Below are 16,595 nucleotides of genomic sequence, written 5' to 3'. Positions count from 1 at the left end.
AAAAAATGAAATGTACGAGAGTCTGGTGGGACCAGGCTAGTTTTTCTGGCCTGCTGATTTTGATTTAATTTCACGGCACTTTTAAACATGAAATATAAATAATAACAATTTAAATGATACAGAATGTGTATGTTACTCTGACAATTGTCGCAAATATAGGTCTACAGCCCTCCCCATTTGAACAGTCATGATATTTCAAGATTTGTTTGTTTTTTATATTGAATTTATATTGAAACTCTTTCATAATGTGTACACAACATAATACATGAGTTTAACTGGAATCTTTTAAAATAAAATTATGTAAATAAAGCAAACAATCAACTTTGTGTTTCAGTTTTTTTATTGTTTAATAAACAGCTTTGTACGATACATGACCTGATCATTATCATATATATTTACTACAGCATTACTGTTTAAACCCCCTGATGTGATTAAACCACATTCATTCTCAACCAACCACAGCTCAATCAAGACAAGATGTATTTCTTCATAATTTCATGTACAATTAGAGCACATAAAAAATTATTTACACAGTAAAAGTTGTTTACTGGTAAAGCTTTAACTCTTAAAGGGACAGTTCAATCAAAAATTATTAATTTACTCACCCTCAAGTTGTTCCAGACCTGTATGAGTTTCTTTGTTCTGCTGAACACAAAAGAAGATATTTTGAAGAATGTTTGTTGATCTGCTTGGTTACAAACATTCTTCTAAATATCTTCTTCTGATGACAGAATTTTCATCTTTGGGTGAACTATCCCTTTAAGTATTTCAAGTTTCCCAAGCATTTCACAGCATTAAACTATGACACTGTTTATCTTATGTATTTGACATGAAAAATGAACGATGTTCACTGTGATGACTTCTCATGACATTTTTTCAAATGAGTGTGAAGGCTTGATAAATGTCTAAAACTCTCCCCACACTGAGTACAGTGGTAGGGCTTCTCTCCAGTATGAAGTCGCTCATGTGATTTCAGGTGTCCAGACCGAGTGAAACTCTTGTCACAATATGAGCACTTGTGAGGTCTTTCTCCAGTGTGAATTCTCTGGTGTTGTTTCAGATGTACAGATGCAACATAACTCTTCCCACACTCCAAACACACATGATCTCTCTCACCGGTGTGTATTTTCTGGTGCTGTTTATAATGAGTCATATGTAAAAAACTCTTTCCACAAAAAGAACACACATAAGGTCTCTCATTTGTATGAATTTTTAGATGTTTTTGAAGACTTGATGGCAAATGGAAATCTTTACCACACTGGTCACAGTTAAACGGCTTTTCTCCAGTGTGAACACGCAGATGATTTTTTAAACCTGGTGGATGTTTGAAACTCTTCTCACAGTGAGTGCAGTGGTACGGCTTCTCTCCAGAATGAACTCGCTCATGTGATTTCAGTTGTCCCAACTGAGTGAAACTCTTGTCACAATATGAGCACTTGTAAGGTCTTTCTCCACTATGAATTCTTTGGTGCTGTTTCAGATGACTATATGTTGTAAAGCTCTTCCCACAGTCCGAGCACGCATGCTCTCTCACTTCATCATGTGTTTTCTGGTGCTGTTTAAAACTGTTCATCCGTGGAAAACTCTTTCCACAGAGAGAACACACATAAGGTCTTTCATCTGAATGAACTTTCAGATGTTTCTTTAAATGAGATGATGAAATAAACTTGTTACCACACTGATCACAGTTGAATGGCTTTTCTCCAGAGTGAACGCGCAGATGATAACTGAGACTTGATGAATGTAAAAAACTCTTTCCACACTGTGAGCAGGTGTGCAGAGTTTTGCGTTTTTTTCTTTGAGTTTTGAAGTCACAATGTTCCTCCTCAACTTCATTCACTTCATGTCCTTGCTTCACGTCCATCCAGTCTAAAATAAAATATGTGGCTAAAATCAGTTCCAGTGAATTAGATTTAAAAGCAGCAGAGATGTCTGTAATATCTAGGGCTGCACGATATATATAAAAATTATCAAAATATTTCAAATGTACGTGTGATATCTTCATATCTTAATGAATTTAATAGGCTACTTCAAAACAAAGCGAAAAGTCAAAGTTCGTGACACGCCAGCGCGGGGACGGGGCTCTGTTCATGGTTTGATGACTTATTGTCATTGTCATGGAGTGCTAAGGTAAGGACTAGGGGTGTAACGGTATACAAAACTGACGGTTCGGTACGGGCTCGGTACAGCAGGGGAGAGAAAACTAAGTATAAAATTGATTTTTATACTTTTTATTTATTTTTTATTAAACAGTGGTTTACTGAACAAATTGTGTCTGTCCTTAAAGGCCCACTGAAGTGCCTTGAAGTCCAGCTGTTAACAGCTCCTCCCCTTTTTTGAAACAGCCAATAGCGCTTCGTTAATACCACTGTTTGACTAGAGCCTTTCTGTTCAGTAAAACCAGACTTTCCTCCTAATCTCTAACCTTTTCTCATCATAATCTCCTCTATATCGATTTGAAATACAGCATTCTGTGCAGAATTTAAATGGGCCCGATATGTTTTGTTGTCTGCACCGACTCGCGCATGATCCGCGCTGCGCTCTCGTGTCTCTAACGGCTTTGGTCTAGACTGTGTGTGTGTGTGTGTGTGTGCGCACTGTGGCGGTGCGCATGAAAGTAACGTGAAACCAGACTTAATTCGCCTACACTAAAACCTTACTTGCCTGAATCGTTTCCTATCGCATGTATAGTGCACTATGTGCCTTTCACCATGTATAAATTAGTAAATGTGTGACCAGCTGACTGATTTCAGATGCAGCTTCAGGGTCTATTTATAATGTAGGGGATGGGACGCTTCAGATTCTAGAGAGCATTTGATTGGACAGAAGATGTGATGAAGAATATGAAGTCTGCGACGATGTCATCAAAATCTGTGATTCATTTTAACGGAAGTGAGAGACTGTAAGGTTTGAATGCTTATAGCTCCTAAATGCAAATTTCGTCATTGTTTTGGAACACACCAGCTTATTCATAACCTTAAGGCTAACATAGTCATACTAAAAGCTAAAAAAAAAAAATCAAATTTTGATTTCTTAAAATGAATTGAATTATAACTAAACGTTTCTGAAAGATAATGCTGTAACCTATATAGGGAGCCCTTATATATTTAGTGAAAGAGAGTTAGGGTGCTTTCACACTTGGTTCGATTGCCTGGACCGAACTCGAGTTCGATTGCTCCCCCCTCCCCCTGCCCCCGCTGGACTCTGTTCATATTATATTATTTGGATCCGAACCGGGGTGCGTTTGCGTCATCAAAGCAGCAGCTGTTTACCCGGTTGCTTAGTAACGACAGCGAGCGTGAAGGCGGCAAAATGCATAGCGTTGCTCACCTCACTTTTATATTTTTGTTTTTTAACCGTTGGTTTTGTTTCTAAAGCTTCAATATGTAATGGCACTTGCGTTTATATGCCGCAAAGTACTGCAATGCTCTAAAGAATGCTGAAGACGAGCAGAAATGAGGTTTACAGCTCTCTGCTTGCAGGATGTCAGTCATGCTCGTCAGGAAAATGAGTGAAACACACACAAACACACATTTTTATCAAATCATACGTCATTAATAGCGGTTCACTTCCGCGATTTATTACGATTGCGTTCACATCAGCAGCGAACCGTACCGGAGTTCACATGAACCGTACCCCAGACCACCCTTTTTAAGCGGACCCTGGTACGGTTCGCGGGTGCGCACCCGAGTTCGGAAGACCGCGTTCACATTATCCAAACGTACCGAACTCTGACGTCAATCGAACCCGGGTGCGCACCAAAACTGCTAGTGTGAAAGCAGCCTTAATTTCTCTAGTGAACTAACAGCTGTGGACACTGAATGGCTTCTGAGGTAAATGTAATGCTATGTGATTTTGTTTACAAGCTGTTTTATTGATGTCTTTCCGCCATTGAAAAACTCATTGAGCAATTACACAACATATGATACATTTCAGTAAGTTGTAATGTATTCCCCACCTTACCTTCAGAAGTTGATTTATGTTTATTAATATTGACTAGGAAGAGATGACCGCGTTCACTGGCGTGCAGCTCCGCCGCTTGAACTTGAGTTAGAATTTCATGATAAAATGGACAGAATACTTAATATGTTCCTGTAGGAACTCGGATTCAAGTGTGTTCCGCGCATAAAACAGGCTGACTGCTAACTGTTAAAGATTGCATTCGTAGAGTTCGGTACACACGTACACCATACCAGAAGTCCTGTACCGAAACTGTTCGGTACCAATATGTGTACCGTTACACCGCTAGCATTAACACACAAAATAAATGCCATAGAACAAGTGCTGATTAGGGATGTGAGAGTGAGGAAATTTCGACGTGTGACAACACAGATAAAACCGGTATCACTGGGAGCTTTTCAAATCGTCAATTTTAAACCGAAAGTAAAATGCACACGGCCGCTCAGGCATTTATAACTGTCAATTAATTCCTATGAAAGTTAAGCTTCCATAGGTGTGAACTGAAAATGCGCCTGACACGCACCGTGAATGACTGTGTGGCCGTGAATGAATGCCCGTGCGGCTGTGCTCATTTTTACTTTTGGTTTAGAATTAGCGCAAATTCGGGTGCGGGTTGCTTGAATGGTGGGTTCATTAGTCTATTATTCTTAATGAAAAACACAACAACAAAACAGTACAATGACAAACTCACTAAAATAGGCGCTTTTGCTTTGTAACCAAATCTTCCACGATCATCTTGTCTATCAGCTCCTCTCTCTCGCGATGAATGAAATCTAACTCTTGCTGCTGATGTGCTGAGACTCACGATCGGCTCACATTGTATTGAGCAGACACGTTCAGTTTTTAATTGTAGTATCTGTTCTTTAACTGAACTAAATTATTTTATCACTTTTAAGTGATGTAACCGGTGTTTCCCCCGAACACCGGCAACACCGACTATCGCAGCAAGCCTAGTGCTGATAAAAGCCGACTGTGCTGTCGCCTTGAACACAAAGAGAGAAGTACAGGCTACTGTCAGCTAGCATCCGCGTTCTGCACCTGTGTGTAAATGTCTATTTCTGCAGATATATTCGTCTAAACGGAAACCGACGCTATCAATCCTGCTGAGCTCTTTCTTTATTCCACTCCGCTCATGTTAATATTACAATATTAGAACTCATGTAAGATGACATAAAAAGAGAACAGCCTTCTATCTGTACCATTTTTAACTTTTGACTTCTTTGCTGGCTGTTTTGCTATTGACTCATTCGTTAAGTTGAACAGCCAGTCAAAGTTCTCTCTGTCACCGACGGCCCGACGTGATTGTACATTTTGAATCGGCCCCAAAAAAACAGACAGCATCCAACTAGAGCCAACAGTGAGGTTCACAATGGAAAAACTACGTCGGCCGACGTTTAAAAATGGCCCGATGGCCAATGGTCGGCTTGGTGTGTCTCGGACTTTAACCAGCGATTCATTGTGCCTCGTCAGGACACTTGCGTAGGTCAACGCATATAGCAGAAGACAGACTGTGCATGAGACTGTTATGTGTGACTGACTTGGTGTTAAAAAGAGTTATTAGCCTCCTAAACTCCAAGGACCCTGATTAGGATCCACAATGACGTCATCAAGTATATACTTTACATTTTAAATGTCTGTGGAGGAGCTCTGATCTTGTGATCGGATGTTCTTGATGTTGAGTTTTAGGTTGATATAACTATATATTACCAAGTTGAGCAAAGACCTGTTGGTATTTAAATATTGATATTATATATTTTAATTTGTTTACATTGATGTTAAAATTACATTGTCAGATTTGTACTTTTTATGTAATGCTAAAACACTGCTGCTCACTTTCAAAACTTGTAGCGATGCTTCCTTTTCACATAAAGAATGTGAAACATATATGGTTACATGATTTTTCGTTTTAAAATTCTTTTTAAAATTTAATTTAAATTAATTTTACACACTTAAAGCAATAGTGTATAGGATATCGCATTATTTAACAAGGTATCACATATTTCTTCAATATCGTGCAGCCCTAATATAGGAATCATATATTTGATGTGCCAAAGGTTAGTTCGATCATTCTCATATTAATACAATCAAAATGTGGATTACATCAGCTATACAAAATCATAATCATTCAGATGCACTTATGTATCATAAAGCAGTCAATAATGAAGAATCAAGAAAGGACACCAACCTGTTTGTTCCTCAGCATCTTCATGTTTTATTCTGGATTGTTCTGGATCACTCATGTCTTCAATCTCCTCTTTAATAAACTCCATCTTCAACAGTCACACAGATTTCAGCTGCTACACCTAGAGTTTGTCCTTCTCTTGAAGGATGATGTGAATTTTCCCAGTATTTATTGGTGAATTGTTGTGGGAGGGACATCAGATCTGCCAAATTTAGAGAGAAGTTACTGATTTCGCTTAATTACTTCAATTACAATTAAGTGAAGATATTCCGTCCAAAAAAAAAAGAAAAGAAGTATATATATATATATATATATATATATATATATATATATATATATATATATATATATATATATATATATATATATATACAATATACAACACAGACATCAAGCCTGTCTGCAAAAGTCACCTCATTCATTATGCTGATGTCTGAGATCTTCTGTAAAGTGGCACATTAAGCACATTTTATTGGTGTAATAGAGTTAGCGTCTGTGAAAAACTCTCTGCCAACATATTATTACACTCTAAGTAATGATAAACCACGACGAACAACGTATTGCATTACATTAGTACTTGCTTAAACTCTGGATATTGTTTAACTCTTAAATTTGAGAAACATCTCTAACCTGTCCTGCAGAATAAAATACAGCATCCAGAGAAAATAATCCACGTTTGTCCTCCATTCACGGTAGTTAAAAGCGGCACTTTCAGTTTCAACTGGTTAAAGTTTCAGCCACTGTTGTTAACTATTTACAATAGAAAGAAAGCCTGTTCAAACTGTCTCTGAATAGCATCATGCGCTAATTACCATATCAATGACGCCACAACGTCCTTTTGCATTCTGCCGACTGTCAGCCCTTCAAAATAAACTTGTTTTCATCTCTATATCTTTCAGTTTCTGTTGTCAGACAACGGGACGTATTATTATTTCGTATGAAATAGTGACTGAAACGCGTCCCATTAACGTTAGCCTGCCGTCACTTCCAAGCAGCTGCTATTCACTAAAATCCTGATTTAGAACCTGATTTTAAAAGTCTGACAAAATCACCATTTGACAAAGACAGTTGCTTAGATTTTGGCTACAAAATGATCCAGAATATCCATTTTGTTTCTTCTTATGACAGCCTCGACTCAACGCGCTGCTTCTCTTTCTCGCTCTCTCCTGCGCATGCTCAGTACGCGCGGTCATTCTCCTTAAAGGGGCCGCACATTCTTGGGGTCTTGAACTACACTTTTTTATGTTATGTTCTCTGAGGTCCACTTATAATGTTATCAAGATTTGGATATAAAAACATCCTAATTTAGAAGTAATAAGCAAAATATCTTGTTACCATATAAAATATATTTTTGTTGTACCATTGTCATGCTTTCATCAGCATAAAACAAATTAATCTTTGCCCAGCAGAAGTGGCACAGAAGCTCAATCAGAAGTGGTATAGACTGAAATAAACTGAAAAAGTATACATTGTCATTTGCAGTGTTGTGTTTTAAATAAAATAAAACATGTTGTAATGAATTATTGATGTCAAAACAGAAGATGTCGCCGACATCATATTTATTCAGAATTACAGTGATAGGCTTTGATCAAAACAATACAATAGACAGCAAAGGACCAATAAGTTTAAACCCAAGAGCCTATTATAAATACATTTCCTCATAAGTTAGTCCACACAAGTGAGCAGTGAAAACAAACGCATGCAAAATCTGAGGTGAAAGTAAATTATTTTGTTTTGCTGCAGATATACACTTTTCAAAATTATATATTAATTTTGAGATGTAACATTAACATGACAGTAATTTAAATGCAGCATTTGTAAAAATATAAAGCAAAATATTAAATGTGCAAAATAAATAAATAAATGTAAACAACTAGTATTTTCCAAGTCGACTAGCAGCAGAACTATCGTTTAATCGACTAGTCTGTAAGTTTCGCACATCCCTAGTTAGCATCTAGCTAGATGTTGCAAACTTAAGACACCTCGCCCCTCCACAACACCCAGAAGGACCTACCTGAGAGGTAAGACTTGAACCCTTGGAGTGCGGTTCCTGAGATGCCCTTCGTCATGAGGACTGAGGGTTATCAATGTCAAAAGATCAAGAAGGTTGGTGACTGTTCTTGGGGCCCCCGGCTTCACGGCATAGACACTTTACCTGCCGCTCTGTTTTTGTAAGACATATTCTTTAAATTTTCCCCTAAATATGACACTGTACAAAACAAACTGTGATTAGTTGCTTTACATGTCAGGCGGTCCTTGGCTAATGAAAGAGAGTAGCATCTGCGATGATCCCTGGCGATGATTTTTAATTGAGTCAGTTTAATTGATATATTGTCCTAACCAACCCCTAGCCTTAAACCTACCCGTTTATAATCCTGTTGTTATAACCCTCTAGAGTAGTGGAGACGTGTTCTCTGGATTGACCAATCACGCTTCTCTGTCTGGCAATCCAATGGACGAGTCTGGGTTTGGCAATTGCCAGGAGAACGATACTTGCCTGACTACATTGTGCTAAGTGTAAAGTTTGGTCGAGGGGGAATTATAGTGTGGGGTTGTTTTTCAGGAGTTGGGCTTGGCCCCTTAGTTCCAGTGAAAGGAACTCTAAATGCTTCTGCATACCAAGACATTTTCGACAATTTCATGCTCCCAACTTTGTGGGAACAGTTCGGGGATGGCCCCTTCCTGTTCCAACATGACTGCGCACCAGTGCACAAAGCGTCGGTCTATGAAGACATGGATGAGCGAGTTTGGTGTGGAGGAACTTGACTGTCCTGCACAGAGTCCTGACCTCAACCCGATAGAACACCTTTGGGATGAATTAGAGTGGAGACTGCGAGCCAGGCCTTCTCGTCCATCAGTGCCTGACCTCACCAATACGCTTCTAGAAAAATTGACAAAAATTCCCATAAACACACTCCTAAACCTTGTGGAAAGCCTTCCCAGAAGAGTTGAAGCTGTTATAGCTGCAAAGGGTGGGCCAACTCCATATTAAATCCAGATTTTTTTAAGTCAACATTTATATAATGAAAGTCTAGTCGACTAGTCGCTGATGACGTCATTAATGAACAAATAAGCCAGAACCTTAAGCTGAGACGCGAACGAGGGTTTTCTTGTACACAGGACAGCTATGGCATATATGACAGCGCTGCCCAAAAGGTTATTGCTCCTACATAACATATTATTTGGTTAAGATGGTAAAGCATGCCATCGTAATGGTAAAGCATACATAACAGCTTTTTTTAATCAGTTCCTTTGTCTTTGGGTCGTTATTTTTCTCACAGATTTCTGCTCGTTCTGAATCAGATACCGATAAAGTAACGCAATAAAGAAATTAATTCCACCTGGTAGCGTCTTTTTACTAATAGTGAAGCTGTGGGTTTTAGTTAAGAAATATATGCTAGAACTTTTAAGCTTCTGAGCTATGTTACTAATAAATCACAGAACAGTGTTGACAATACATTTCTGCGCACTTAATGAGTCCTTGTTCGCACAGGCCTGACAGTGGAAAATCGGCTAATAATTTGACTGGCATATAATAAATAAACAAAAGCAAATGTGTAAAAGCCTTACATCCACCACTAGCAGACAGTAATAAAGGATAAAAATGAACTCCCCTCCAACCTCTTTGTATGACACAAGACCTGATCATTTGGTTGACAATAATACTACATAATATATATAATAATACAACCCAAACATATTTATCACAGTATTACGATAGAATGTTTAAACTCATTATTGTTAGTGAAAAAAAAATAATTCTCAGTGTTCATTAAACAGACCAATCAAGACAAAATGCTGTTTATGTTTTATTTATCATAAAAAATCTGAACAATATCTAGTACACAAGTAAAATCTAGTACACAATCTAGTAAACAAGTAAAAGACATGAATATATCTAATTCAAGACCTATTCAGCACACAATCCATCATAGCAGAAAAAAACTACAATGATTTTATTTACACTGTAAGAATTGTTGACCGGTGAAGATTCAGCTGTTAATTATTTCTAGTTTTCCAGGCTTTTTACCAAATTCACAAAATTAAAAGAGATGAACTTTTAGGAAAAACTCCATATTTGATCTCACACAGTTTACTTATGAGGTATTTGACACTGAATCATGTTGCTCGCAACATTTTTTCATATGTGTGAGAAGGTTTGGCAAATATCTAAAACTCTCTTCACACCGAGTACAGAAGTACGGCTTCTCTCCAGTATGAACTCGCTCATGTAATTTCAGGGCTCCAGACTGAGTGAATCTCTTGCCACAGTATGAGCACTTGTGAGGTCTTTCTCCTGTATGAATTCGTTGGTGCCGTTTCAGTTCACCAGATGTATTAAAGCTCTTCCCACAGTCACAACACAAGTGATCTCTCACTCCATCATGTATTTTCTGGTGGCGTTTACAACTTTCCGGCCTTGAAAAACTCTTTCCACAGACAGAACACAAGTAAGGTCTCTCATCTGAATGAACTTTCAGGTGTCTTTTAAGATAGGATGATGAATTAAAATCTTTCCCACATTGATCACAGTTAAATGGTTTTTCTCCAGAGTGAATGCTAGTATGTTTACTGAGACGTCCTGCATCACTGAAACTCTCTCCACAGTGAGTGCAGTGGTACGGCTTCTCTCCAGTATGAACTCGCTCGTGCACTTTCAGGTGTCCAGACTGAGTGAAACTCTTGTCACAATATGAGCACTTGTAAGGTCTTTTTCCAGTGTGAGTTCTTTGGTGCATTTTTAGATTGCCAGATGTAATAAAAGTTTTCCCACACTCACAACACACATGATCTCTCACTCCATCATGTGTTTTCTGGTGCTCTTTAAAATGATCCAGCCGTGAAAAACTCTTTCCACAGACAGAACACGAGTGAGGTCTCTCACCTGAATGAACTTTCAGGTGTTTATTTAGAGTTGATGATGAATTAAACGTTTTACTACACTGAGCACAGTTAAATGGTTTTTCTCCAGAGTGAATGCGCAGATGATTACTGAGACTTGATTTTTGAGAAAAAATCTTTCCACACTGAGTGCATGTATACGGTTTCTCTCCAGAGTGTACTCTCATGTGTTTTTTAAGGTCTCGTTTTTGTTTGAAACTCTTTCCACACAGAGAGCAGGAGTGCAGCTTTTTGGCTTTTTCTCTTTGAGTTTTGAAGTCACAATTTCCCTCCTTAACTTCATCCAGTTTATGTTCTTGCTTCACTTCCATTGAGTCTAAAACAAAATATTATGTGGTTAAGATGAGTTCAAGTGAACATGATTTAATAGCGGATAGCAACAAAGATCAGTTAACGGGATAAAGTAGGGATGCTCAGATCGATCGGCTGATTATCATATTTTACTCGACTCGATCGGTATTCACTAAACTTGGCCGATCTCATGAACCGATCACAATTTGATGACGTCAGCGCGTGAGGACGTACATGACACGTGAGGACCTACATGGGGACGAGTGGGGTAGGTAGTAGCAAATATTCAAACGAGAGCTTTGAAGTCCAAAGTGGAAGGGTTCCATGTGAACGTCATTCGGAAGTATCGATATACAGTAGTTTGATACGAACGCATCTGAAGCGGAGAACGCAGAATGAGCTGATGGAGGGAAAGTGCAAGATACAATTTGTCCTAAACATGACACATGCTTTATATTAAGGGCTTTAAAATAACTGATAAGATAGTTAACACATATAGTTTAAAGCAGCTTGTCCTGTCAGATGCTCTGAGAGATAACGTTAGGCTACTTGTGCTGTCAAATAGATAGCCTAACGTACTTGCTGTGTTTAATGAGTTTGAAACATGGTGCTTTCCTCAGTGTATCACTTACATTTCACAGGTATATTCTCCATCTGTAAATGTTAGAAAGTCATGCAAATATGTCAATTTTGCTGTCCGGAGAGTGCAGGCCTTCTGCATGTGAATCTCCGCTAAAATATAGAATTCCGCGAAGGAGCGCCACTGCCAAACAGACGGAGCGCAATAGAATAGGAACGCAATAATTCTGACTAAAGTATACATATTTCTAAAATATTTAATGTTGGACAATAAATGTGCCATATGTGGAATTTTAAACCTACAAGTATGTATATTTTTATGAAAGTGACCATTGTAATGGGGTTAATCAAATATAGGCTAATTTGCTTTTGTTTTTATTTAAATTTTTAGTTTAGTCAATTAAAAACAAAATTATTAATACATGTCTACATTACATTCACTGTATTTTTTATAGCCTTCAATATCAACATTGTTTTTAGGACATCATTGGGCTGGCTGTGAAATTAAATTATTAAAATAAATACAGATTTTTTTTTTAAATCCAAATAGAAAAATGTAGAAAATACCAGGATATATACTGTGTATCGCCATTCAACCAAAAAATACAGAGATATGATTATTTTGGGCCATATCGCCCAGCCCTATTAAGTGTCCTAATATGCATAGTGTTATGCAGAAACCCCATTTTAAAGGCATATTAAAATGTTCACTGTATAATGAATTATTTTTGTGATTATTTAGTACCCTGTTAAAACAATAGTTACATTACATTACATAATTAATTACCATAAAAATGTAACAAAAATATAATAAAGGCAACATCTATAGTATTTTTTTTATCTGAAAAAAGGTTAACAGTGATCAGAGAGCTTACAAATCAGTGAAGCACTGGAATCGGGATCGGGATCGGCCGATCACCATGACAAGAAATCGGTACTCGGTATCAGCTGCAAAAATCCCAATCGGAGCATCCCTAGTATAAAGTGTCAAATTTTCAATGTGGCAAAGGTTAGTTCTGTCATTCTTGTATTAATACAATCAAAATGTGAAGGACAACAGCTATACAAGAACATAATTATTCAGATGCACTTCCATATCTTCAGTCTGTTAAACTTAATTTTAATGTTTCTCAGAAGAAATGCTGGACAGTGGACACCAACCTGTTTGCTGCTCAGCATCTTTATGTTTTATTCTGGATGGTTCTGGATAACTCATGTCTTCAATCTCCTCTTTAATAAACTCCATCTTTAACAGTCACACAGATTTCAGCTGCTACACCTGGAGTTTGTCCTTCTCTTGTAGGATGATGTAAATATTCCCAGTATTTATTGGTGAATTGTTGTGCGAGGGGCTTCAGATCTGCCAAAATGAAAAAGTTACTGAATTTATACTGAAATACTAATTATACTTAAATTAAGTGAACATGTGATTTCTGTTGGAAATATGGAGTATTTGGATACAGTTAGATATTAATTGCACTTTTAAAATTTTTTGTTTAATTGCTGTCCAAAGTTTGAGAGAAACAACAGGACCATCATGTTTAGCTGAGCTGCTGAAAAGCCTCTTTGTCTACAAAAGTTCCCTGTTTTCACCTCATTCATTATGCTGATGTCTGAGATCTTCTGTTAAGTGGCAACATATTAATACACTCTAATAATAAACCAGGACAAACGCATTTCATTAGTACTTAAACACGTAAACCCTAGAGCTGGTTCATGTTAAACTCTATCTCTCTCACCTTAACACTGGAAATACAGCATCAGGAGAAAATATTCCACATTTGTCCTTCATTCACGGTCGCCAATTAGCATATCAATGACGCCATTACGTCGCATTTGCATTCTGCCGACTGTCAGCCCTTCAAAATAAACTTGTTTTCATCTCTATATCTTTCAGTTTCTGTTGTCAGACAACGGGACGAATATGAAATAGTGACTGAAACGCGTCCCACACGTTAACCAGCCGTCACTTCCAGCTGCTCTTCACTAAAATCCTGATTTATAATCGAGACGTCTGACACAATCACCATGCACATAAGATAAAGACCGTTGCTTTGGCTTCGGCTGTATTTACACATAAAAAGATTGCTCATGTAAGAAATAACCAAAAATCTATTGTCTTTCTTCTAGCAGACTCGACTGTATCCTCTCAGCCGCTGGCCCTATTCTCTTCTGCGCATGCGCAGTATGCGCTGTCGTTCTTAAAAGAGGGCGCATATTCTTAAAGGGGCAGCAAATTATTAAGTAAATCACTTAGGCCTACTTCCTTACTATATCAGTATGTGACAAAAGAAGTATGTCCGAATTTACAGTACTCATAAAAGAGTAGGCAAAAACCCGGATGACCTACTGGTGAGGTTCTGTAGTGTGCATATGATGGACACTTTACCATCCCATGAGGATTTATGAATGGCAGTGACAGATCAGGTTCTTCTCAAAATTGGGTGTGCATTAGGACTCTATAATTATATTTGTACATGCTCAACTTAATGCAGTATACTGGGATATTTAAAACCATCTGTAAATAATGCAAATTTTTAATGCTTTTACAGTTTCTATTTTCTAACTACATCCACCAAATTCGTTGAATTGAAGCTTTGGTACTTTATTGTTCGTAAGCAGTCAATAATGAAGGATAACAATGAACTCCAACCTCTCTCTATGGTACAAGTCCTGATCAAGTGGGCTGATTTTATCATAATACATGCACATCCCAAACATTTGTATCACAGTATTAAGATAGAATTATTAAACTCTTAAACATTTATAAATCATTCTCTGTGTTCATTAAATAGATGAATCAAGACAAAATGTTGTTTCTGTTTTATTTCTCATGAAAAAAATCAGAACACAATCTATTGCACTTAGTAAACAAGTAAATTACATGAATATATCTAATTCAAAAAAGACATTTAGCACACAATCCATCCTAAGAGAAATAAACTACAATGCTTTTTTTTACTCTAAGAGTTGTTGACTGGTGAAGATTCAACTCTTTTAAAGTTTTCCAAGCTTTTCACCAAATTAAACTCCATATTTTTTTTTATTTTTTATATCTCACACAGATATTTGACATGAAAACACATGTTGCTCACTTGCAATATTTCTTCATATGCGTTTGAAGGCTTGATAAATGTTTAAAACTCTTCTCACACCGAGTACAGTGGTACGGCTTCTCTTCAGTATGAACTCGCTCATGCTTTTTCAGGTGTCCTGTCTGATTGAATCTCTTGTCACAGTATGAGCACTTGTAAGGTCTTTCTCCAGTGTGAGTTCTTTGGTGCTGTTTCAGATTGCCAGATGTAGTAAAGCTCTTCCCACAGTCACAACACACATGATCTCTCGCTTTAACGTGTGTTTTCTGGTGCTGTTTAAATCTGTTCAGCCATGAAAAACTCTTTCCACAGAGAAAACACATATAAGGTCTCTCATCTGAATGAACTTTCAGATGTTGTTTTAGATTTGATGACGAATTAAAATCTTTGCCACACTGATCACAGTTAAATGGTTTTTCTCCAGAGTGACACATCAGATGATTTCTGAGACCTGATGCTTGAGAAAAACTCTTTCCACACTGAATGCATGTATACGGTTTCTCTCCAGTGTGAATTCTCATGTGTATGTCCAGGTTTCGTTTTTGTGTGAAACTCTTTCCACACTGAGAGCAGGTGTGCAGCTCTTTGGCTTCTGTTGCTTGAGTTTCGAAGTCCTTTAAGTTATTTAGTTTGTGTAGTTGCTCCATCACTTCCGTCTGGTCTAAAATAAACATATTAAGCAGTTAGAGTCAGTTTAATGAGGTTAAATGATAAAATTAAAAACACAAAAAGAGACCCGTCTGTGTGAGTAATGGGGTGGGGGGAAAATCGATTCATGTGAATTACGATTCTATCTTCTACCAATTTGCATCGATTCACAAGTGTTACACTTCTTTAACTTTGCAGTACTACTTAAAGTTATTGACACGTTAGAGTGTTATTAATTACAATAAGCAGCGAAAAAGAACTGAGTGCAGTGCTGGCGCTGATGGACAAACAGCCGAAGCGCGGGCACAGATGCATCCCGAATTCAGTTCTCTTTCATTTGATCAGTTTAAGTTTATCGCGCTTGCATGGTCAAATACACACACAATTATGTAAAAACGCACATTGTGTGGTGTATTCATGTAAACACAGTCTGTTTTGTCCTATGGCAAACGTAGGAGAAAATCGGATGTGGAACCATAGACTGTAAAAAAATATGGACGTAGTGTCCGTGACGTCACCCATAGGATTCTGATGAGCCGTTCTGAAGCGCAAAGCTGGCCGTTGCCATCTTGGCAGCGCGTCATCGCGCGTTACTCCCGGATAACAGAAAATGGGCAAAAAGGCGGGACGTGGGCGGAGCTTAAGTGACGCGATGACAAACAGACAGCAGATAAATGGCTATCCACCTGTCACTCGAAGTGGCCACGCCCTTAATTATGCAGAACTTTAATGCTTTATATAATGTAAACGAATGAGCAATAAAAAAATTCACCCCCCTCACAGTTGTCATGAAGGGCAAAATGAGCCATATAGACCAAAAGCACAATTTGTACCAGGCTGTAAACATGTTTTATTCTGCTCTAAAGTTGGCCATTTTAACATGGGGCTCAATGAGATTCTGCTCCCTTCTGGAGCCTGTCCCTAGCGGCCAGTCGATG

General features: G+C 37.8%; 2 protein-coding genes across 7 annotated transcripts; both read right to left on the bottom strand.

Annotated features, from left to right (window-relative positions):
* Window positions 1-341: 341 nt before the first annotated feature.
* On the bottom strand, window positions 342-7,316 carry LOC307129957 (uncharacterized protein). 6 transcript variants are annotated; one of them, XR_013816973.1, is made up of 5 exons: window positions 7,195-7,316; window positions 6,773-6,892; window positions 6,556-6,585; window positions 6,146-6,344; window positions 342-1,869 (listed from the first exon to the last, which is right to left on the bottom strand). XR_013816973.1 is itself a non-coding variant. In XM_079822778.1 (3 exons), exons 2-3 carry the CDS (start codon window positions 6,228-6,230, stop codon window positions 848-850), a joined length of 1,107 nt encoding a protein of 368 aa, XP_079678904.1. In that variant the 5' UTR covers window positions 6,231-6,344; window positions 7,195-7,302; the 3' UTR covers window positions 355-847. The 6 variants fall into 6 exon arrangements, 1 of the variants encoding a protein (XP_079678904.1); XR_013816971.1 differs by lacking the exon at window positions 6,773-6,892 and having other exon boundaries at window positions 6,955-7,316; XR_013816974.1 differs by lacking the exon at window positions 6,556-6,585 and having other exon boundaries at window positions 7,195-7,312.
* Window positions 7,317-9,963: 2,647 nt separating this feature from the next.
* LOC307129941 (uncharacterized protein) lies at window positions 9,964-14,103 on the bottom strand. The gene is made up of 3 exons (XM_079822746.1): window positions 13,654-14,103; window positions 13,076-13,274; window positions 9,964-11,360 (listed from the first exon to the last, which is right to left on the bottom strand). The coding sequence occupies exons 2-3, from the start codon at window positions 13,158-13,160 to the stop codon at window positions 10,240-10,242; spliced, it is 1,206 nt and encodes a 401-aa protein (XP_079678872.1). The 5' UTR covers window positions 13,161-13,274; window positions 13,654-14,103; the 3' UTR covers window positions 9,964-10,239.
* Window positions 14,104-16,595: the final 2,492 nt, after the last annotated feature.

The sequence above is a fragment of the Gobio gobio genome, assembly GCF_949357685.1.
Source record: "Gobio gobio genome assembly, chromosome: 8".
In the NCBI taxonomy this organism is placed as follows: domain Eukaryota; kingdom Metazoa; phylum Chordata; class Actinopteri; order Cypriniformes; family Gobionidae; genus Gobio; species Gobio gobio.
The sequence above is the reverse complement of the archived record's forward strand: the minus strand, read 5'-3'. Positions and strand labels throughout refer to the sequence as shown.

Coding starts and splice junctions, on each gene's coding strand:
- LOC307129957 (XM_079822778.1), bottom strand. CDS start 6,230: ATGGAGTTTATTAAAGAGGAGATTGAAGACATGAGTGATCCAGAACAA. Junction 1,870..6,145: donor AGATGCTGAGGAACAAACAG/GTTGGTGTCCTT, acceptor ATTTTATTTTAG/ACTGGATGGACGTGAAGCAA.
- LOC307129941 (XM_079822746.1), bottom strand. CDS start 13,160: ATGGAGTTTATTAAAGAGGAGATTGAAGACATGAGTTATCCAGAACCA. Junction 11,361..13,075: donor AGATGCTGAGCAGCAAACAG/GTTGGTGTCCAC, acceptor ATTTTGTTTTAG/ACTCAATGGAAGTGAAGCAA.